At 57.8% G+C, this 23,322-nt stretch overlaps 1 protein-coding gene across 2 annotated transcripts in view; it reads right to left on the bottom strand.

Moving 5' to 3' along the window:
• The window catches only part of RASA3 (RAS p21 protein activator 3), a 139,121-nt gene that overhangs the window by 56,661 nt on the left and 59,138 nt on the right, over positions 1–23,322 (bottom strand). For both annotated transcript variants that reach the window (XM_064361817.1, XM_064361818.1), the window contains exons 3-4: positions 13,129–13,232; positions 1,329–1,423 (exon numbers count right to left, since the gene is read on the bottom strand). In XM_064361817.1, the coding sequence (XP_064217887.1) occupies positions 1,329–1,423; positions 13,129–13,232 (199 nt within the window). The remainder of the gene's footprint in view (positions 1–1,328; positions 1,424–13,128; positions 13,233–23,322) is intronic.

Here is a 23,322-nt window from a genome sequence, read left to right as displayed (position 1 = left end):
GGGGCCTCTCGGCTTCACTCCCTCACTTCCATCAAGGGCCTTACCCCGTCCCCTGGCTGGGCTCACGGTCAACCTTATGAATGAACCCTTTGCTGGCCATGGGAGTGAGCACAGTCTGTGACCTCAGCGGATGATAACCTTAACCCAGTGAAGCACAGAGGACGAGGGTTCCCAGAGGACACCAGGCTGTCCAGATCTGCCCTGGACCTGCAGGCACGGGGCCTCCCTCCGACCCACAAAGTTGCCTCTGCTGAAGTCTCAGGCAAAGTTCTCATGAGGAACCTATTTTGGGGATTTGTCCAGGACGCCAGCCTCCAGGTGTGAAAACGACAGTCACCATCACTGCTCCACAATGAGCCAGGCACTGTTGAGGAGCACATGCATCATTCCAGCATGCTGCACAAAACCCACTTCACAGATGGGGAAACTGAGGCCTGCAGAGGACGTCAGCAGCAAACAGATGAGGGAGCTGGCCCCAAGCCTGCTGCCTGTGTTGGGACAATACACTTAGACACTCACTGCGGTCCCAGCTGAGGGCCCACCCAGGAAGCCTCGACATCCCAGGTCAGGCCGCCATGCCGCTTGCTCGTGGCCTTTGCAGCTGCTCTGCATCACGGACCAGGGTTCAGAGTGACCCCACGGGAGCGGGTGCAGGCTTGGGCTCAGGCGAACTGACCCCCACTGCTCTCTCTTACAGGCGAGCGTGGAGCTGCCACAGCTGGGCACAGTGCATCCCCACGCAGCCACAAACACAAGAGTCTGGGACACCAGCCCCAGCACCAGAGCCCCCAGTCTTGAGTGGGGAGGCGAGGCGAGCTCCTCCCACTGGACGGGGCGGGGCACAGGACCCCAGAAAGCCAGGGTGAGCCCCAGCTGCTTCCAACAATGGACACTCGGGAAACCAGCGCGTTCTTTCAGCTCAGACCCCTCTTGGCGCCGAGTGCTGGGGAGCAGCCCACCCAGCCAGCCGTGGGGAAGCAAGGGTCCCAGTGGGCCGACGCCGGCTCGGCCCTTCCTCACCCGTGTTTTCTCTTCGTCCTCAGTTACGCGTTCCTGTCCTTTCCCTCTGTGTGTGGAAAGGCATGTGTATGCACCTGCATGAGCTACAGCTTGGAACACATGTGCACCTACACTTTACGGCTGCTCAACTGTGCACGACAAAGGGCGGCAGCAGCCGAAGGGAAATCCGCGAGCCGAGCCCGTGCCTACTGAGCACACACCGGCCAACACGCACAGTTTGCTCGGCGTTACTGCCTGTTAAGGCCACAGCCCGTATCCATGTCTATAACCACAGGTGGGGCCGACCCGGGCTGCACTGAGGGTCTCACCTGCACTTCTGAGTCGGCATCCACGTGCTGCAGCTGAAACCAGGTGTCCCTGTTGTGGTACTTCTGCAAGTCCTCCTTCTGAATGGCCACCTTCCCTGAAACACAAGCAGAGCATAGCCTTCACCGCGGGCACAGGCCCCAGGACCAGGGCGCCTGCGAGCAGAGGCCGGTCCGTCATCACCGCAGCTTATTTCCCACAGTTTAATTCAGAATGGGGCACCAGCCTGGCGCGGGGCTCACACCTGTCATCCCCACACTCGGGGGGCCCAGGAGGGAGGGTTGCTCGAGACCAGCCTGGGCAATATGGCAAAAACCTCATCTCTACAAAAAATTTAAAAACAAAGAATTAGCTGGGCATGGTGGCACTGTGTCTCTAAAAATTAATACTAAAAAATCAAAACTAAAACATCAAAGCAATCAGGTGAAGGGGTAAGTCTACGCCGTCTCCCTTCAATTAAGGCATTCAGGAGGCTTCACAGTGAAGGCACAAACGTCACGCTCCATCAGCAATGCACACCTCACTTTCACCGTGGTCCACGGCCAGTTCTCATGGTGAGAGGCACATCAGAGCTGGCAGGGTACGGAAGAGCCCCGTTCTCACAAATGAACATCTCATGTCTCACACGCCATCAAGGCAGTGGCATCGCATCATGAGAGAGACTACGAGCTACAGTTTGGAGCACACGTGTCTACATTTAGCTTACAGTGTGTGTGGACAAGCATGTGTGTGCAGCTGTACGAGCTACAGCTTGGAGAACACACGTGTGTCTGCATTTAGCTTACAGTGTGTGTGGACAGGCGTGTGTGTGCAGCTGTACGAGCTACAGCTTGGAACACACGTGTGTCTACATTTAGCTTATAGAGTGTGTGGACAGGCGTGTGTGTGCACCCGTATGAACTGAATCCAGGCCTCTAAAGTGTGATCCATAAGCTGTCCACTGGGACCCCTGGAAAGCCTGGAAGTGCAGATTCCTGGCCGTCCCCAGACAGAGGAGGACAGACGCCCTGGTGTGGGCCGGAATTGGCACCATCACAGGCCCAAGGGCACATGTGGGGCCCCAAAGTCTGGGGATGTCCACTCTAAGCAGTTTCTTGTACCTTACACAGGCTTGGTACTTTGGGTTAGACTTTCAATGAAAATACATATCAGGATATATTTGTATGATATCGTTTACCTAGCATGGATTTATATGTGTACATGCACATCTGTAACCATCATTACCTGCTTATACGTTCACCTCATTCCAGAACCATACTCATGGTGGGGCAAATGCGTCCCCCTCCCATCCTGGGCAGCACAGGGCTCGTCAGGCGCTGGCCACTCAGCCGTCTTCCATCCAGCATCCCCTCAAGGCCCCACCACGCCACCCACGCGGTGAACACCCACACAGCATGGGAACCTCTGCTGACAGATGCACGCAAACTCCCAGGGAGTCACACGCGCAGGATGTCCGAGCTCCTGCGGAGCGCGTGCAAGGGCAGAGTGAGGAAGGAAATGTTGGTGACTCCTTACGTCTTTGTTCTGCACCCCAGAGACACAACACCCTGCTTAAGGATCCTGGCCCAGCCACCAAAGCGAGAAGCTCTGGGTCCCCGCGGATCCCGGTTCCACCGCAGCATCCATGGCTGCAGGGTCTGAACACGCCAAGCATGGCTGGGGCTCCTGGGAGCAGCCTGGGCCTCTGGCCCGGCCACCCTGCCTCGCACCAGGACAGCGCAGCCCAGCCCCACTTCTCTCCTCCCAGGAAGATCGTTTGATATTTCCATGTCTCAGAAAACCTCCACAGGCTCCCCTCTGAACAACCCAGCCTGGCATCTGGCAGCCTCACGCTTCGGCCTGTCCCTCTGTCCAGCCTCAGTAAATTTGGGAACACTCCACTGCCAGCCTCTCACAGGCTCTATCTCAGTCGGTCCAGTGGTGACCCTGGAGGTGCAGGTCCCACTCTGCACACCCCACAGACGAGCCGGCCAGGGCTTCAGGGAGAGGGGGCTCCATCCCCACTGTCCTCCCAGCGCTCCTTCTTCCGTGAGGCCCCACCCTGCGAGGCCCCTGGGATGCATTTTCCCTCGGGAGCTCTTCTGTCCTGCAGGCTCACAGACGTGAGACCTCCTAGCCTGACCCATCTGTTCCCTGACGGGTCTCAGAGCCTGTAAGCCTTGGCCGCCAGACCCCTCCCTTGTTTGTGGACGTGGTGGGCCTGAGAAGCGCCCAGCTCAGCACCAGCTCCAGACCCTGTGAGACAGCACAGGGTCGGCCACATGATGGGAGCACACGAGGCCACAGGACATGGTGGGAGTGCAGAAGGTGGACATAGGCATGAAGATGCTTTCCAAGTACCCAAAGGACAGATGCAGAATCAGGACAACCTGCCTCCAGTGCTGCAGGCGCCTGCCAGCACCTTAACCTCACGCTCTCAGGGTAATGGCGGCACCTCACACGGCCTACCCTGAAAAGAAGCCCTGGTGACGGCCGCAGAGGAAGTCCCTTCCCAACCAATGACAGCTCCAGGACCCCAATCACAGTCAGGGCCGGACCTCCTTCCCAACCAACGACAGCTCCGGGACCCCACTCACAGTCAGGGCCTGAGCCCCTTCCCAGCCAATAACAGCTCCGGTACCCCACTCACAGCCAGGGCCGGACCTCCTTCCCAGCCACCAACAGCTCCGGGACCCCACTCACAGCCAGAGCCGGACCTCCTTCCCAGCCACCAACAGCTCCAGAACCCCACTCACAGCCAGGGCTGGACCTCCTTTCCAGCCACCAACAGCTCCAGGACCCCACTCACAGCCAGGGTCAGACCTCCTTCCCAGCCACCAACAGCTCCGGGACCCCACTCACAGCCAGGGTCAGACCTCCTTTCCAGCCACCAACAGCTCCAGGACCCCATTCACAGCCAGGACGGGACCTCCTTCCCAGCCACCAACAGCTTCTGGACCCCACTCAGAGCCAGAACGGGAGCTTCTTCCCAGCCAACAACACCTCCAGGACCCCACTCACAGTCAGGGCCGGACCTCCTTCCCAGCCACCAACAGCTCTGGGACCCCACTCACAGCCAGGGCGGGAGCCCCTTCCCAGCCACCAGCAGCTCTGGGACCCCACTCACAGCCAGGGCGGGAGCCCCTTCCCAGCCACCAACAGCTCCGGGACCCCACTCACAGCCAGGGTCAGACCTCCTTCCCAGCCACCAACAGCTCCGGGACCCCACTCACAGTCAGGGCCAGACCTCCTTCCCAGCCACCAACAGCTCCGGGACCCCACTCACAGCCAGGGTCAGACCTCCTTCCCAGCCACCAACAGCTCCGGGACCCCACTCACAGCCAGGGTCAGACCTCCTTCCCAGCCACCAACAGCTCCGGGACCCCACTCACAGTCAGGACGGGACCTCCTTCCCAGCCACCAACAGCTCCAGGACCCCACTCACAGCCAGGGTGGGAGCCCCTTCCCAGCCAACAACAGCTCTGGACTCCCAGCTCACAGTCAGGGTGGGAGCCCCTTCCTAGCCAATGGCAGCTCCAGGACCCCACTCACAGCCAGGGTCAGACCTCCTTCCCAGCCACCAGCAGCTCCGGGACCCCATTCACAGCCAGGACGGGACCTCCTTCCCAGCCACCAGCAGCTCCGGGACCCCATTCACAGCCAGGACGGGACCTCCTTCCCAGCCACCAACAGCTCCGGGACCCCATTCACAGCCAGGACGGGACCTCCTTCCCAGCCACCAACAGCTCCGGGACCCCACTCAGAGCCAGAACGGGAGCCCCTTCCCAGCCACCAACAGCTCCGGGACCCCACTCACAGCCAGGGCGGGAGCCCCTTCCCAGCCACCAGCAGCTCCGGGACCCCACTCATAGACAGAACGGGAGCCCCTTCCCAGCCACCAACAGCTCCGGGACCCCACTCACAGCCAGGGCGGGAGCCCCTTCCCAGCCAACAACATTTCCAGGACCCCACTTACAGCCAGGGCTGGAGCCCCTTTCCAGCTAACAACAGCTCCAGGACCCCACTCACAGCCAGGGCAGGAGCCCCTTCCCAGCCACCAGCAGCTCCGGGACCCCACTCACAGCCAGGGCTGGAGCCCCTTTCCAGCTAACAACAGCTCTGGACTCCCAGCTCACAGCCAGGACCGGAGCCCTTTCCTAGCCAATGGCAGCTCCAGGACCCGCCACTCACAGCCAGGGCCAGCCAGTTCCACAACCACCCGGACGCGGACACAGCACACAGGCGCTCACGGGTTTGCAGGATTGGCCGGTGACCTTGTTGGCACAGTTCCTGCCACGCAGACATGCACAGACCACCTAGAGCTTCACGGGACGCTGAAACCACTGAGGGCAAGTGACAGCCAAGGCAATAACAGTGGGGGGCGGGTGCAGAAAACAGGCCTTGGCACACGTGGGAGAAGAGCACCAGGGAAGCTCAGAGAGACCCAATGACACAGCACATGGATTCCCTCCAGTGGCACAGACCACAAGGATGGACGCCAGCCAGGACTCAGCTCTGCCCTAACATCTGGCCCCCTGTGCCCCCCCACCCTCCCACCACTGGCCCTGGGAGGACGCCTATGACTTCTTTACCCCCTGCCTGGCCCGATGCACCCCCTGCCCTCCCACTGCCAGCCCTGGGCAGGCACCTTGACTTCTCTGCCCCCTCCTCACTCGCTGTGCCCTCGCCCTCCCACCAGCAGGCCTGGGCCGGTGGCCTTGACTTCAAGGGTCCTGAGTGGGGGCTCTGCCCCTCTTCTGACGACGGCTGCATGGCTCTTGTGAAACCTCCCCTTTCCCCCACAACGTGAATATCAGTTTTCAGTGTCATGGGAAAAAAAGCCACATGAAAGCAAAAACTTCTTGAAACGGAGTTAGGCAACATATTTCAGTGAAAGGGATAAAGAAACGTTCAGACCCAAGCTCCTTCTGCTGGACAGTTTGAAGTTTTAAATACTTGCAATGTCATTGTGTCTTCACATTTTTATGAGCTGCAACTGGGACAGAAAGAAGTCACATATTTAATGTTGGTAAGAATCTTGTAACTTGTATCATTACAAGGCTTTATTTTTAGAAGTACTTCACTTAATTTTTTAATAGGTAACAAGAGAACAAAATCCATGACATTCAAAAGGACTTAAAATCCCTTCGAGAAGGAAACCCTGCCCCTGCCACCTCACTGCCGACACGGGGTCACCACCGTCACCGGCCCCCAACCTCTCCTTCTAGAGTTGGCCACATTCAACCATTTTAAGCGTGTCTGTGTCTCTGGACACTGCCCTGAGAGAAGGCTGGATCCAGAAGCCACAGCGTCCATTTAAATGTCTTTGATGTACCTAATCCACAAGGTTGTTCTGATCTATTTGAGTCACACCAAAAAGTCTGCCGCACACTCTGGGCCTCCCCTCTCACTTGGGCAAAGGCGGTGGTCTTCTCACCATGAGAGGCTGGAGGGTAACTTGCTTCTGCTGCATCTGTGCCGGCCAGGCCCGTTCAGAAAGGAGGAGCCGGTGGTCTGGAGGGCACGAGACGGGGGACCAGCTGCAGAGGGACCAGAGTAAAAAGCAGCCACAGGACACAACCGTGCAAGAGCCGCCCGAGACGGGGAACGCAGCCAAGACGCACACACCACGCTCTGACCCCACCTGTGTCCCAGCCAGGGCCACGAGGCAAAGAACAAAGGCCATACAGATTCCAAAAAAAGAAATAAAAGCCTTTATTCATAGAATGTACAAAAAAAAAAGCAAACCTACAAGCAAAGTTAATATACCTAATTGGTGTGTTTAGCAAGAACAGAGAATACAAAGTCAGTATGTAGGTATCGACTGTGTTTGTACATACAAGCAACGGTCATGAAGATTAAACAGAATGAGCACCACTCACAAAATTACACTTTCGTGGCTGGTGCTTTTGGTGGACCACCTAAGAAATCTTTGACCACTCCGCTAAACACATGAAACGTAGAGAAATAAATGTTTTCAAATGTGAAAATGTGTAGGCTGAAAAACACACCACAAAACACTGATGGGAGAAACGTAAAAGACCTAAGCACATAGAAAGATATGCCATGTCCACAGATTTGAAGACTCAATTTTGTTAAGGTATTAATTCTCCTCAAAGTAATCTACAGATCAATGTAATCTCAATCAAAACTGCTGAGGGACTATTTTGGAAATGGAGAAGCTCATTCAGAAAGGTATATGGCAATTCAAAGGATCTAGAATAGCAAAACAAGTTTAAATAAAAACAAATTTGATGATCTCACACTACAACGTAAGACCTGCTATGAAGCTACAGTGATCAAGACTACGCGGTATTGACACAAGGACAGGTGGGTCACTAGGACGCAGGGCAGGCGAGCTCCAAACTGGGGCTTGGACTCAGAGGGTCTGTAGCTTCACCAGGAAAGAATTCAAGAACGAGCTGGTGGTGGAAGAAAACAGTTTTACGGAGGTGGCAGCGTGACAGCTGGGAAACCACTCCTGCAGAGCAGAGCTCCCCACAGGCGGTGAGTTGAGAGTGACAGCTCCAGGCAGTCCTGCAGTCATATCCATGCCCACTTTTAACTATGTCAATTACGGGACAGATTATGAAGAAACTTCTGGAGAAATGGTGGTAACTTCTGAGTCACTGGGTCGTTCCTACGGAAAGGGGTGGTAAGCTCCAGGCACTGCCATGGCAATGGTGAGCTGACATGGCACACTGGTGGGCATGTCTGATGGAAAGCTGCTTCCACCCATCCCTGTCTTAGCTAGTCCTCAATTTGGCCCGGTCAGGGCCCCGCCTCCTACCTCCCACGGAACAGAATACTGCAGCCAGAAACAGCACACGCGGTGCAGCCAGCTAAGTTGTAAATGCGCCAGTCACCAACAGAGGGAGGGTCATCTTTCGACCGAGGGTGCTGGAACCAACAGACATCTACATGGAAAAAACTGAACCCCAATCCTTTTTTTTTGTTCCATAAGTGGAAATTAGCTTGAAATAGATTATGGAACTAAATGTAAAAGCTAAAAGCACACGCTTTCCAGGAGAAAAGTGCCACGACTGTGGGACAGGCGAGACTGTCTTAGGTATGACACACAGGTACACATCACAGAAGAAAAAATGTGATAAACTGGACCATCACAATTAAAAACTTCTGCTCCTCAAACAATGGTAAGAAAATGAAATACAAGTCACAGACTGGAAGAAAACATTCGCAAAACACACTTGTGATGCACTTGTATCAAGAATATATAGAGAACTTTACAAACTCAGTAACAAGAAGACAACCCCATTAAAAGGGCAAAAGACTTGAGCAATTTACCAAAGAAGGGATAGAGCAGTCAATGAGTCCATGAAAAGGTTCTCAATGCCACTCTTCACAGACATGCAGTAAGCCACAGGACACAGTGCACACCCATGGGAGCTGAAACGTTAACCGTAGAATAAAAACTCGCAAACCTAAGGGCCGGGCAGGATGCGAAACACCTTGTGCTGAGAACGTGGAGTGGGCGGAGCGGGGCGGCCACCTGGGGACAGGTTGGGTAGCTTCCAGTCACAGTAAATGCACCGTACAGTGGGCCCGGCACCCTCACTCCCAGGTGTGTATCCCAGAGTAAGAAGCAGAAACGGGTGTCCACACAAAGACCCATCCGAGAATGTTGACGGCGGCTTCACTCACAATGGCTCAGGATCAGACACCATCTAGTGAGTGATGAGGCCACTGAGGTGCATCTGTACGATGGAAACCCACGGGCGGCGGGAGGGGCGACCTGGCTCGCAGCTGCACGGTGCGGGACCGGCGCAGGGGCAGAGCGCGGCCCCTCCAAGGATTGACTCATGTGGCCTCCTGGAAAAGGCAAAACTGTGCAAACAGGCTCCAGAGCTGTGGCTGCCAGGCGCTGTGCGTCAGGTAGAAATCCACCCCAAGGGGCCCGAAGGAGCATTCTGGGCTGTGGGGGTGCGGCTTAGCTGTGGTGCTGTCTACACAGCTGTGTACACTGGTGAGGCTACACCTAAACGGGTGACTTTACCATATGTCAACTGTAGACCACCTGATTTATACACAACAAATGGAGATCTCACTGCACCCCACACCACTGGAAAACCTCAGAGAGTCTCTAGGGGCTGGAGGGGCAAACGGAGGAGGATGTGGTGTTACCAGAGCTGGGGCCCAGAAGAAGGTGGAGGCCTAGCGGGAAGAGGAGGGAGGCACCAGGATGGGGATAGGAGACCCTGGCGCTCCTCACTGACAGGACCGAGCCGGCCCTGGCTTGCTTCCCCGTTTCACGCACCCGAGCTGCCGAGCTGCCAGGAGCCAGTTTCTGGTCCCGACTCCATGGGTGCAGCTCCAGCCAATTGGAAGAAACCGTGCAGGAGCGCCGGCAGCAGAGTCCAGGCAGAGGCCACCTCCCGGCACCTGGAGACCTGAAGGCGCCTGCACCCCGCGTGTCCTGTAGGCCATGGTGCTGCAGCTGGAGCCCAGCTTCACTGACAGCTCCCCTGGCAGCAGCACTCTGTGGGCCATGGGACCCGGGGACAGAGGAGGCCAATGGTCACGCCGCCCGACACCTGCCTACGCTGGACACTTCTTCCTTCCACTCCTGCTGCGCCCTGGGAGGTTTCTGACCCACAGGGGTGGAGACCTGACTACAGCCGCTGTCAGCTGGGGAGGGCTGAGGTCAGGGCTTTGTTTCCCCAAGTCTCACTCGCCGGGACGCTGAATCCCGGCACGGCTTCAGCTGGCTTTCTCGGTTTCAGTCGCTACCCACCCTTCCCTCCAGGCTGAATGCGCCCCCACTTCCTTCTGGCACCTGTCAGGGCTCCCCTCACTCCTGCACCTGAGCTTGTAACAGCACAGCCGTGGCTGCCCTGAGGAAAACTCGCTAGCAGGAGGGGTTTCCTCAGGGCATGGGCAGCTGCTGTGAACAAGAGAACCAGCAGCACCAGGAAGCCAGGAAGCCAGTGGCAACTGTGCACTTCCCCCCAGAAACTCATTCCCCAGAGCCTGGTGTTTCATTCCTGGTAATGACGTGATTACCAGTCATAACGATGAATCATTACCGGAGAGCCAGACAGCTCCCCATTTTCATGGTTGTAGAAGCCACGTCTAGGCGCCATCACTGGAAAGGCTCCAAGAACCACCAGCAAACACCAACAGAATAATCAATAAACATCTTATTTGGTTACAGTTTCTCTTATTAAAACGTGCAAAAAATCTTAAATTTATTTTTCCTTAGGGTTGCCACTCAAAACATGTCTCATTCTTATATGCCTTGGAGAATGAATCAAGTCCCTGTTGATTCTCGGGCATAAACAGAGCCGGTGACAAGGGCTGACGTGGCACATTCACACCTCGTTTCACCTCGATTCACGTGTGGCACCCAGCACAGGGTGAGCCCTGTCAGATACACCATTAGTATCTGCTGAAGGATCTGGGGTCCACACCACCTTCTGGGAACACCTGGCAAATGCTGAGAACTCAGGAGTGAGACACAGGCCTGCTCAGCGGGACCACGGGCTCCAAGACGCTCTGACCAGTGGACACAGGACAACAGGCAGAAGTACCACGACCAGTGAGCAGGGAAGGGGAGGTAGTCCACAGAGGGCAGCCCAGCCACGCTGTGGGGTCTGAGGCCACGGAGAGCAGCCCAGCCACGCCACGGGGTCTGAGGCCATCTCCTGCAATGAGTCCTGAGGTGGGCGTGGCAGGATGTGCGGATGGAGGGGAAGGTGCCTGAGGACGGGGGTGCAGAGCAGCTGCGCTCGAAGGCAGGAGGGAGAGCTGCCATCCACCAGCCCTGGAGCCAACGCCCCGGGCAGAGGGAGATGAAGAAGGAGCCCTTCCCCAGCGCCCAAAGAGCTCAAATGTGACACAAAGCTACAGGCCTGAGGGCCTCCCAGGCAGATGCTGAGCAGCAGAGTGTGGGGGTCACGCTGGACCCTCAAGACCATCTCACCAACGAGGCTGCATGAGGCCCAGCTCAGCAAGACCCTGAACGGGGCCAGGTGCTCACTGTACTCAGGATAGCAAACACCTCCTGCAATTGCATTTCAGGGCCAGGGAGTCCGCTGCAGAAGCACCCAGCATGGTGTTCCTGCTCAAAATGGAGTGGCCCGTTCCATGGATCTGCTAAACAACCTCTGGAGACTTCTATGAAAAGCACGGTGGTTTCTAAGAATAATCATCTGGACACAGTGAATAACTGTGCGAAAAACGTCCAGGTCCCGATTCCTGCAACGGTGAGGGGCATAGCACTCCACGGGCCTTATCGATGCCACATCAGGGCCTGCCCAGCCCCAAGGGCCTCCGGGTCCACAGCCACCACCCAGCCAAGCCGTCTCAACGGCAGGCACTGGGCAAGACTGGTCAGGCTGGCGTCTCTCTCCTCGCCTCTTTTGGGGGACTGTGGTCGAGCCCGGGACACGGCAGAGTGCAGACCAGCATCAGCTCGGTACCTGCTAGGCAGTGTCACTCACCCTCTCTCTCTCACAATGTTCTGCTGGCATGCACCAGCTGCCAGCCGCCCAGTGGGGACAGGGTGGGTTTTAGGACACGCAGGCTCTCCTTGGAGGAACCTTTGGCTGTGCCTCTCGTGCTTCTGTGTGCCGAGCACTGAGAACGGACCAGATCACAGATCCTGGTCCACAGCTCACAAACAGCGGGCCACAGACGATGAAGAAAACCCACAGCTAATAGACATAGACGAGCACTGAGAAAAGGGGCAGCCAGCGTGGGGCGGAGCGGCCGTGACACGGCATGAGGAGCCAGTATGAGCAGCGAGCATCAGATGGGTGGCCCCTGGCCCTGCACAGTTCCCTCGTCGCCTCGCTGGCCTCCTGCACCCTCGGGCCCTCAGGCTGCCTAGGGCTGAGCTGGGGTCCCCTGGGGGACTCCTCCTCCTGCTCTGTCCCACTCAGCATTCTGGCAGCCATGGAGACAAGGAGCCTGCACCACCTGGGGTCTAGGTTCAGGCTGTGGCAGCCAGTGCACACTGGTGCCCGGACCACCCATCCTGGGCATGAGCAGGAACCCTCCTCCCCTTCCGGGTTCTCCTGGGATCACTGTGGGAATTAGCCTGATGCCCCAGCCTCCCACACCTGCTGCATTAGCTCTGCTCCTGGCAGGTCCTCCAGCTGCATTTAGAAAAGAGGGACTCCCTGAGTGACCTGAAGTCCACTCTGCCGAGGGGCCCCATAAGTTACAGAATGCCACCTCCCTGTGACCCCATGAGGTCAGGGAGCTCCCCATGAGCTTGCCCCAAGAGCAGCCCACCCCTGCTCCAAACACACCATCTCCTGGAGTTAACGGTATTGCCCTGAAAACGGGGGAAACTGAGGCCACATGCCCCCACTCGCCCTTCCTGTGGCCACACCATGGGGACTAAAGTTGGAACAGGGACAGCGGGATGTGGTAAGGATGGAGGGCCGCACGTCCATGCAAAGGTCCCCTTACAGATGACCTGGGGAAAAGCCCTGGGAAGTCTTCTGGGGAGCACCAGGGATGCTGTGCCCTCGTCTTTAGGAGCCACAGAAGCCTAGCCTGGCACGTCCCGTGCTCACTGACCTGAACCTGGTGTGACTCTCCAGCAGAGACCACAGTGCCCAGCCAGATCCCAAGAGCGGCTCAGGAGGGACACCCAGGGCTGATGTGAACCCAGGGCTGACATGACCCCAGGGCTGCCGGGACCCCGAGGGCTGCCGGGACCTCAGGGCTGCCATGACCCTGAGAGCTGCAGCAACCTTTCAGCACCATCCAGGCAGGATCTGGACTGAAATGCTAATATTCCCCAGGCACAGAACAGGGCTGGAAAAGGGAAGTAAACGCCCATTCATTACCTACCTATGATGGAATCCCTCCGGAAAACATCTCTATCGAAAATGTAGAAGGACAGGTGACGAAAGCTCCGAGGAATTTCACAGTAAAAGTCTTCTCCATAAAAGGGACTAGAGAGACAGAGAAAAGTGCCAGTTAGAACACAGGCCACGCTTGCGCCTCACCCTCGGGGGCACACGTGGCACATGTGGTCTTACAAAGTTTTAAACACGCCATGACAACACCCTGCACTGCGTGGCACGCGTGAGACATAAACCTGCAGCTCCCTGTGGGGTGAAGGGCCTCATGGCTGCTCCCCGGCCTCCACCTCGAGCCTCCATGCTACACAGACGGACTTCTGTAACTGGGCTGCCTGGCAGGGCAGGAAACTCAGAGACCTCCACAGAGACCACGGCCATGACCAAAATGACGTCCTTGGTATGTGCTCAGGTCCAGGCCCCCCTCAGGGCCACTGTGATGTTTTGAAGGTACCTGGTGTGGAGCAGCTGGTGGCTCACTTTATGCACTAAACGTGGAACAAGCACTCCAGTGTCTTACACCGCTTCCTTTCTCCAGAGATCCGGTACAAAGTCCTGACTGCACCGCTGTCGCCACTCCTGGGCGGAGGGAGGGCCCCACTGCTGACCGTGCTTAGAGAGCGCACGGCTGTGGCTGCCCATGCATGAGTCACCCGGAGATGCAGCCACCCCACAGATGGAGACTTAAACTGCAACCCCGATTAAGAGGCAGAGGCTAGTGGGCTTTGCCATTCGACCTTTGTTGTCCTGGGCTAGCACAGGTGGGGTTAGGTTCCTCACCACACTGAACCTGTGGGCAATTACCATAGTGCATGCACGGCTACCCTCAACTCAGACCCTAACACAAGCCCACTTTCACATTTATGCTAAGGTCCAAAGTAGGAAAATTGTAAATTATTCAAGGAAAACCATTCTGATAGAAAGTGAAGAAGGTCAATGGTGCTGGGCCAGGTGGGCGTCCACACAGCCACCAGTGGCGCAGGCCCCACCCCAACCACACGGGCGTCCACACAGCCACCAGTGGCGCAGGCCCCACCCCAACCACACGGGCGTCCACACAGCCACCACCGGCGCAGGCCCCACCCCAACCACACGGGCGTCCACACAGACACCAGCGGCGCAGGCCCCACCCCAACCACACGGGCGTCCACACAGACACCAGTGGCGCGGGCCCCACCCCAACCACACGGGCGTCCACACAGACACCAGGGGCGCGGGCCCCACCCCAACCACACGGGCGTCCACACAGACACCAGTGGCACGGGCCCCACCCCAACCACACGGGCGTCCACACAGACACCAGGGGCGCGGGCCCCACCCCAACCACACGGGCGTCCACACAGACACCAGTGGCGCGGGCCCCTCCCCAACCACACGGGCGTCCACACAGACACCAGTGGCGCGGGCCCCTCCCCAACCACACGGGCGTCCACACAGACACCAGTGGCGCGGGCCCCACCCCAACCACACGGGCGTCCACACAGACACCAGTGGCGCGGGCCCCTCCCCAACCACACGGGCGTCCACACAGACACCAGGGGCGCGGGCCCCTCCCCAACCACACGGGCGTCCACACAGACACCAGTGGCGCGGGCCCCACCCCAACCACACGGGCGTCCACACAGACACCAGTGGCGCGGGCCCCACCCCAACCACACGGGCGTCCACACAGACACCAGGGGCGCGGGCCCCACCCCAACCACACGGGCGTCCACACAGACACCAGGGGCGCGGGCCCCACCCCAACCACACGGGCGTCCACACAGACACCAGGGGCGCGGGCCCCTCCCCAACCACACGGGCGTCCACACAGACACCAGTGGCGCGGGCCCCACCCCAACCACACGGGCGTCCACACAGACACCAGTGGCGCGGGCCCCACCCCAACCACACGGGCGTCCACACAGACACCAGTGGCGCGGGCCCCACCCCAACCACACGGGCGTCCACACAGACACCAGTGGCGTGGGCCCCTCCCCAACCACACGGGCGTCCACACAGACACCAGGGGCGCGGGCCCCACCCCAACCACACGGGCGTCCACACAGACACCAGTGGCACGGGCCCCACCCCAACCACACGGGCGTCCACACAGACACCAGGGGCACGGGCCCCACCCCAACCACACGGGCATCCACACAGACACCAGGGGCGCGGGCCCTTCCCCAACCACACGGGCGTCCACACAGCCACCAGCGGCGCAGGCCCCACCCCAACCACACGGGCGTCCACACAGACACCAGTGGCACGGGCCCCACCCCAACCACACGGGCGTCCACACAGACACCAGGGGCGCAGGCCCCACCCCAACCACACGGGCGTCCACACAGACACCAGTGGCACGGGCCCCTCCCCAACCACACGGGCGTCCACACAGACACCAGGGGCGCGGGCCCCACCCCAACCACACGGGCGTCCACACAGACACCAGTGGCGCGGGCCCCACCCCAACCACACGGGCGTCCACACAGACACCAGTGGCGCGGGCCCCTCCCCAACCACACGGGCGTCCACACAGACACCAGGGGCGCGGGCCCCACCCCAACCACACGGGCGTCCACAGACACCAGTGGCGCGGGCCCCTCCCCAACCACACGGGCGTCCACACAGACACCAGTGGCACGGGCCCCACCCCAACCACACGGGCGTCCACACAGACACCAGGGGCGCGGGCCCCACCCCAACCACACGGGCGTCCACACAGACACCAGGGGCGCGGGCCCTTCCCCAACCACACGGGCGTCCACACAGACACCAGTGGCACGGGCCCCACCCCAACCACACGGGCGTCCACACAGACACCAGTGGCACGGGCCCCACCCCAACCACACGGGCGTCCACACAGACACCAGTGGCGCGGGCCCCACCCCAACCACACGGGCGTCCACACAGACACCAGGGGTGCAGGCCCCACCCCAACCACACGGGCGTCCACACAGACACCAGGGGCACGGGCCCTTCCCCAACCACACGGGCGTCCACACAGCCACCAGCGGCACAGGCCCCACCCCAACCACGTGCAGGAATGAGCTCAGACCCTATGACCATGTGTAAGGGCTGCAGCTAACAGCCTCTGAGAAGAAAACAGGGATGAACCTCCACCCTAGAGTCAGGTAAAGATGCCTTAGATCTGTCACCAAAAGCACAAGTGCCAAAAGAAAAATAAATGGAAAATCAGACTATCAAAATTAAAAACATTCAAAACTTTTTGCATTAAAAGCATTATTTAAAAAGTCAAAAGGGCCAGTGCTGTGGCTCAAGCCTGTAATCCCAGCACTCTGGGAGGCTGAGATGGGCAGATCACCCAAGGTCAGGAGTTCGAAACGGGCCTGGCCAACATGACAAAACCCGTGTCTACTAACAATAACAAAATTAGCCAGGTGTGGTGGTGGGCACCTGTAATCCCAGCTACCCATGAGGCTGAGACAGGAGAATCACTTGAACCTGGGAGGCGGAGGTTGCAGTGAGCCAAGTTCATGCCACTGCACTCCAGCCTGGGTGACAAGAGCAGAACTCAATCTCAAGAAATAATTAAAATTTTTAAAAACTAAAAGTGAAAAGCAAACTAGGGAAAAATTAGCAAGTCAGTTATCTGATAAAGGACTTGTACCCAGAATATACAAAGAACTCTTATGACTCAATAAATGATGACAGATAATTCAGTTTGAAAATGGGCAAAAGATTTGAACACACACATCACCGAAGAAGACAGGGGGCCAACAACATATTAAAAATGCTCCACGTCATTAGCCCTCGAGGAAATTCAAATTAAAGCAGGAGACAGAACACAGGCGTCAGCTAGAAGGTGGGGCCTGCAGGTCTCAGAGTCCAGGACCCACCCCTCCCTCTGTAGCAGCCTGACAGGTATTTCATTTGGATTTTACTGATTTCTTAAGTTTTGTAACTGGGTCAGAGACTGGGTAAAGTTTACTTAGAAAACCATTTTACGTCATGAAAACACAAACTTCCAAGGGATGCCTAAAATGCCTACATTGTTTTGAACATTTTGGAACAGAATTATTCATTTAAACACAAAAGAAACATCACTTGATCTTTCCACGAAAGCAGAATGCCACGGACTTCCACCGTGACAGAAGCCTGGTTAACGGAGACCCGGTGGAAAGCCACGTTTCCTTTACACGCATTCTCATACTGCCCACTGATGCAGGGGAGCCATCCTCTGATTTTCCTACGTCCGTGGGGTCTGCGTCAGGCAATGCCGAGATCTGATGTCAGGGACCCCCAGGGAGAAACGCCCTGTGCTAAGCCCAGCTCCACAGCCCATTCCTCGCGTGGGACGCGTCCTCTCACCACTCCTGATTGTTGTCTCCGTCACCGAGAACCTTGGAAACACTGGGACCACCAACGCGGAATCCTCAGAAAAACCCTCTGAAACTTCAGGGGAAAGAAACTCCAGAGGGTCAGAAAGCGGGAGTGTGTGCCTGTGCCCATGTGTAGGCACTGTGTGCACAGGTGTGCATGTGTGTGTGCATGTGTGTTCCCGTGGGCGTGTGTGCCCACAGGCGTGTTTGTGGACGGGTGCACGCATATGTCTAAGGGTGGGTGTGTCCCCAGGTGTGCGCCCCCAGGCACGTGTGTAGGTGTGTGCGTGTGTTCCCGTGGGTGTGTGCCCACAGGCGTTTCGTGTGCGTGTGCCTATGGGTGGGTGTGTCCCCGGGTGTGCCCTCCCAGGCACGTGTGTGTGCATGTGTGTTCCTGTGGGTGTGTGTGCCCACAGGCATGTGTTCATGTGTGCCCATGGGTTTGTGTGTCTCCAGGAACAAGTATGTGTGCATGTGTGTGTCCATGGGTGTGTGTGCCCCCAGGCATGTGTTTGTGGCTATGTGCATGTGTGTGCCTGTGGGGGTGTGTGCCCCCAGGCACGTGTGTGTGTGTGCCTGTGTGTGCCCACAGGCATGTGTGTATGTGATCCAGACATGTTTGTGGTTGTGTGCATGTGTGCCCATGGGTGTGTGTGCCCACAGGCATGTATTCATGTATGCGTGTGTGCCCATGGGTGTGTGTCCCCAGGCACATGTGTGGGTGTGCGCATGTGTGTACCTATGGGTGGGTGTGCCCCCAAACGTTTGTGGCTGTGTGCACGTGTGTGCCTGTGGGTGTGTCCACAGGCATGTTTGTGGGTGTGTGCATGTGTGGGTGTGTGCGTGTCTGCGTCCACAGGCACATGCGCATGGATGTGTGCCCACAGGCATGTGTGTCCGTGAGTGTGTTCATGTGTGTGCCTGTGGGTGTGTGCACGTGTGTGCCCCAGGGCACTTGGGTGCACACGTACACAAAGGCACGAAGGATGCGCCCCACAGAGCACTGCTTTTGTAAGGAGGAGCAGGGCTCGCGCTCCTGCCTCCACCCTGTGTAAAGTCACAGCTGTGGGATCTTGGTCGGGTGCACACTCCCCAGGCAGCGCCCAGTGGCCTCCGCGGAGTAGCCTGGTGCTCTGCAGACAGCATCCCCACCAGCAGGAAAAACCGCCACCAACCTCAAAGCCCAGAAAGGGACACCAGACATTTTAGTATTCATAAGGCCTCAGGTGACAAAGTGCTTCCCAGGACATGCATCAACAATAGTAATCCACAAAACATTTGGGGTTTTTACAATGACAAAACAGTCTCTTCTCTACATTCCAGAACAACTTTAGAGCCACTGAGGCCAAAGTGATCAGCTCCACCAGAAACCTCACGGGACCCTCCCAGGCACCCAGAAACTCCTAGGTGCCTAGCCAGTAGCCTCTGCCCTGGGTTCCCCACTGAGCCCCTCACTGCCAAGCAGAGTCACAGTAAGAGAAGCCCCTTGAGCAGAGCCTTTGGGAGAGCAACTGAACACCCCCGAGCCAGCAGCCCCCCAGGACACCACGCTCAGCCCCGCTGCCTAAGCCCTGCCGAGCTACTCCTGGAGAGCAAGATGCTGCTTTTCCAGCCTTCGCCCAGGAATTCCTCCAGCAATGGCTTTAGAAGCCTTGTTCCTGAATCACAGAAGGCAGGGGCAGGGCACTGGGCCCCTCTGTCAGGCTGCCACCTGCTAAGAGGAGCTGTGGTCCTCAGGAACCATGGGTCCCCCCTCTTGAAGAAGGGGAACATCACAATTACGTTTTATGGAGTTCGTATGTTTTCTTGTACCTTTTTCTTTCTGCTATTTTTATCTTTTTATTGAATGGATTTCTGGCTTATTTATGAATTTTAGGCAACTCAATTTCCATGGACAGTGTCAGCACCACCAGAAACCTCTCGGGACTGTCCCAGGTGCCCAGTTGGGAAACAGAAATCACATTTCCATTTTCCACATTTGCAGTTGAGATCCCTGGAGCCAGACCCAGCTCGAGTGCAGGACGGATAAGCGTTTGGGCTTGCATCTCTGGTGGTGTTTTATCTGGTGGTTCCAATGTCCTGTTTTAATGTTTTTCTCCTCACTTCATATAACTTTTTAAATTTAAAGTAACCAAGTTATTACTTTGTTTCCTGCAAGTCACCTCGAGTCTTTCAGGAAACCAGGCAGGACGTCCGGCCAGACTTATCTGCAGAGCCCTGAGCCACCGCCATGACCCAGCTTCATTCCCACAAGCCAGATGGGCACAAGAGGGGAGCGGCTGAACTCTGGATGCCAAGTCCACATGGAGAGGAGCAGGGGGCAGGGCTGCCTGTGCAGTGAGATTCAGACCAGGAGGCCGCTGGGGAGGCCACTCAGAGGCAGAGGCCTGGAGAGGCCGCAGTGCTACAGGACTTGCGCTCATTTTAATGAAGGCTCTGCAGAATTTTAAGGAAAGATAGAGCCTGTCTTTGTGCTGGAATAGAGGGTCCCTTCAGCTTTTTAGACTGATGATTTATTTAAGGAATAGGAAGGTGATTCCAGGGACAGTGGAGGCCCCCACAGGAAGGAAACCTCTCTCCGCAATGACTCTGCACAAAGCCAGCCTGAAGCCCAAGGCCATGACGCCATCTCCAGGGAGCCCGAAGAAACTCCTGGAAGAATGTAAAACCCCAGAAGGCTCGAGGAGGAGAGTGGAAGCATGTCCCCACATTTTGGGGGCAATTAACCACCTCTGAGAATGAACACACATGCTAAAAGCCCTAAAACCACCACCACCCACCCCAGACCTGGAAGGGGCACCTCTGGCCAGGGCATCAGCACGAGGGACCCAGCACAATGGCTTCCCTGGGGTGCAGGCTCGGCCTGCCGGCTGAAGGCTGAAGAGCTGCCACCCTAGCACATGCTGCATAGAGGCAGGTGTTCCCAACGTGCTGAAGAGGGCAGGGCCTGGCTGAGGCCCTGGGAGGCCAGAGTCCTGGAGGTCGGTGGAGGCGGGAATCCCCAGGTCACTTCCCCGGGTGTGTGTTGTCTTCACTTTCCTGTCTTGTTCATTCATTTTAGCACAGAGGTCAGAAGTAGCCCAGTGAAGCCCCTGCCTGTGCACTCAGGTGGTGTGAGGACAGGAGCGAGGGCTGGGGGCATCGGTCAGCTCCTAGAACTGTGGGTTTGTACCTGCAAATGGATCAGCAGAATGACATCCCCAAAGGCCCCAGGGATGCCTCGAGCCCCATGGAGACAGCACAACTGGCCAGGGCCGTCCACATGTCCAGCAGGAACAGCAGATTCCTTGGGTAAGCAGCTCACAGTTCACATCATCTGCACACCTGCCCCACAACCTCCCCCGAGCCTGGATTCCCGCCACAGAATTCAGTTCCTCAGGTGCTCAACAGCCCATGGCCTGTGGCCTCCAGAGTGGACGGAACATACAGAGACCATCTCCTGACTTGTGGCCACCAGACTGGATGGAACACAGAGACCATCTCCTGTTTTGCAGAAAATCCTGGTGGGCCATGCCAGACCTCGAGCCAAAACACGGTGTCCACTTGAGGGTCCAGACCAGATGCCACCCTCACCCGGACGCATCTTGTTCCTTCCCTCTCAGGCAACGCCACTGATGCCCAGACCAGCACCCATGCCCGTCCTCCCTGCCTGACAATGCCCCTCCCAGGCCCTGCTGCTCAGGAGACTGGCCACAGGCACCATGGGCTACGCTGACCGCAGTCCCCAGGGACCAGGCCTTGCTGCTGTGGACACAGATGATCCTGCCCCTTGCAGGGGAGCCGCTATTCTCCTGAGCCCAGGGGTGCTCTGGTTCTCCTGAGGCCAGGGGTGCTCTGGAACATACATCCCAGTGACAACCAAAATCAGGAGATGAAGTGGGAGGGGAAGGCCAGAGCCTTTTTCTAGTAACTTCCCTAAACTCTTTTAAAAACCTCCATCCAGGCCAGATGCAGTGGCTCACACCTGTAATCCCAGCACTGTGGAAGTCCATACCGGGAGGGTCACTGGAGCCCAGCAGTTAGAGATCTGCCTGGGCAACAGAGCAAGAACCCCATCTCTACAGAAAAGTTAAAAATTAGACAGGTTTGGTGGCACACGTCTGTAGTCCCAGCTACCTGGGAGGCTGAAGATCTCTTGAGCTGTGGAATTCCAGGCTGCGGTGACCTGTGATTGCACCACTGCACTCCAGCCTGGGTGACAGAGTGAGACCCTGTCTCAAAAACCCCTGCACCTTCACAGGACAGTCCCACCTCGAGGAGTGTCCCTGGCTCCCGTGCAGTCCCGCTGGGTAAAGCATCCCCGGCTCCTGTGCAGTTCCGCTGGGTAAAGCATCCCCGGCTCCTGTGCAGTCCCGCCTGGTGGAGCGTCCCGGGCTCCCGTGCAGTCCCGCCTGGTGGAGCGTCCCGGGCTCCCATGCAGCTGCTCCTCCCCACCTGATTCAGGCCCTGGTGAGATCCACAAGGCTGAGGGGATGTCAGCCTCCACCAGGAAGACTCTACGGCATGTCTAAACGTAGAATCTGTGACAGACGTCACTGAAGCCTGTCAGAGGAGGGGTGCAAATACCCACACGGGCCCCCTGGGAAAGCATGGCTTTGAAGATGGAGTCTGAGGACGTCCACATTCCAACGCTGCCTTGCCAGAGGCCACTCTCCTCACCTCTCAGCCTCAGGACACCTACCTCTCCACAGTGTGGCCCGCAGGCAGAGAGAGTGCTCGGCCAGGGAAGGGCAGTGTCTCTGCCCCCAAAGCTGTTTCCCCAGGACATGCCACTGCCTGAGGGGCTGGCTCTGAGACTTCCTCCTCTGCCCTGCACCGTGAGACAGGCACATGGCGGGGCCTCCCGCACACCAGGACTAAACGACTGGGAGCCCCTTTCATGTTTTTAAACAGTCCCCACCAGGCATGGATCGCTGGACCAGAAACCACAGCGCTCTCTACCCAGGACTGTTTCAGCTGACCATGCCCATTCTAGACTCTGGGAACAGCAGCCAATGAAGCGAAGTCCTGGCCCCATGGAGACAGACAAAGAGCACACAGAACCAAGAACATTAGACGCGCACAAGACGGGAGGGGGGCACTGTGGCCTTGCACGAGGGCAGGGGACGGTTAAGTGAGCATTTGAACAGGGCCGTGGATGTCACGGAGACCCGCGGAAGGGGTCCAGGCAGAGGCACGGCAGGTGCAAAGACCTCAGGGCAGCAGGGCTTGTGTGTGGTGAAGATGTAGGAGTGAGAGGGAGGCCGGCGTGGCCTGGGCAGCACAGAAGAGGGTGCTGGGAGCTGAGGTCAGGGGTCAGGGTGTAGCCGAAGCCACATGGTGCAGAGCAGACATTTCACTACAGCAGCCAGGAATATGCAGGGTCCCCAGCGAGGCAATGGATGGACGGACACAGACAGGACAGTGGGCGTACAGGGAGGAGTCATTCGCCTGTCTCCTCAGGTCAGCAGCCAGAGCTGCCAGGGCCCGGGCACAGCAGACCAGGCGGGAATGTCACCTGAGCCTGAACAGGTGGGGCCTTCTGCAGGCGCAGCGCCGCGGCCCAGCCTGAAAGGCTACGCACAGGGACCCAGGGCGTTCGGTTCTGGCAGGGCCAAGGGGAGCCGGGGGAGCTCCTGCAGGAGGTGAGGGGCCTGCAGGGTGACTGGACACGAAGGACCAGGACCGGACCCGCCCTGTTCCACTGTTTACAGTGAGGTGAGGAGCAGGCGGGACGCAGCTGGAGTAGCACGCCCAGAGCTCGGGGCCAGACTATTCCCCCAAAACCGTGCCTCGTCAGTGGTGGAGCTGGTGTGGCCAGTGGTCAGCTCAAGTTCAGCACCTTGAAAGGGAGGCAGAGGCCCCACCTTCTCTGAGGCTCC

This window comes from Aotus nancymaae, unplaced genomic scaffold (assembly GCF_030222135.1).
Source record: "Aotus nancymaae isolate 86718 unplaced genomic scaffold, 86718_ANA_hifiasm-v0.15.2.pri h1tg000044l, whole genome shotgun sequence".
NCBI lineage: Eukaryota > Metazoa > Chordata > Mammalia > Primates > Aotidae > Aotus > Aotus nancymaae.
Note: the sequence above shows the minus strand (reverse complement) of the source record. Positions and strands in the feature narration are given on the sequence as shown.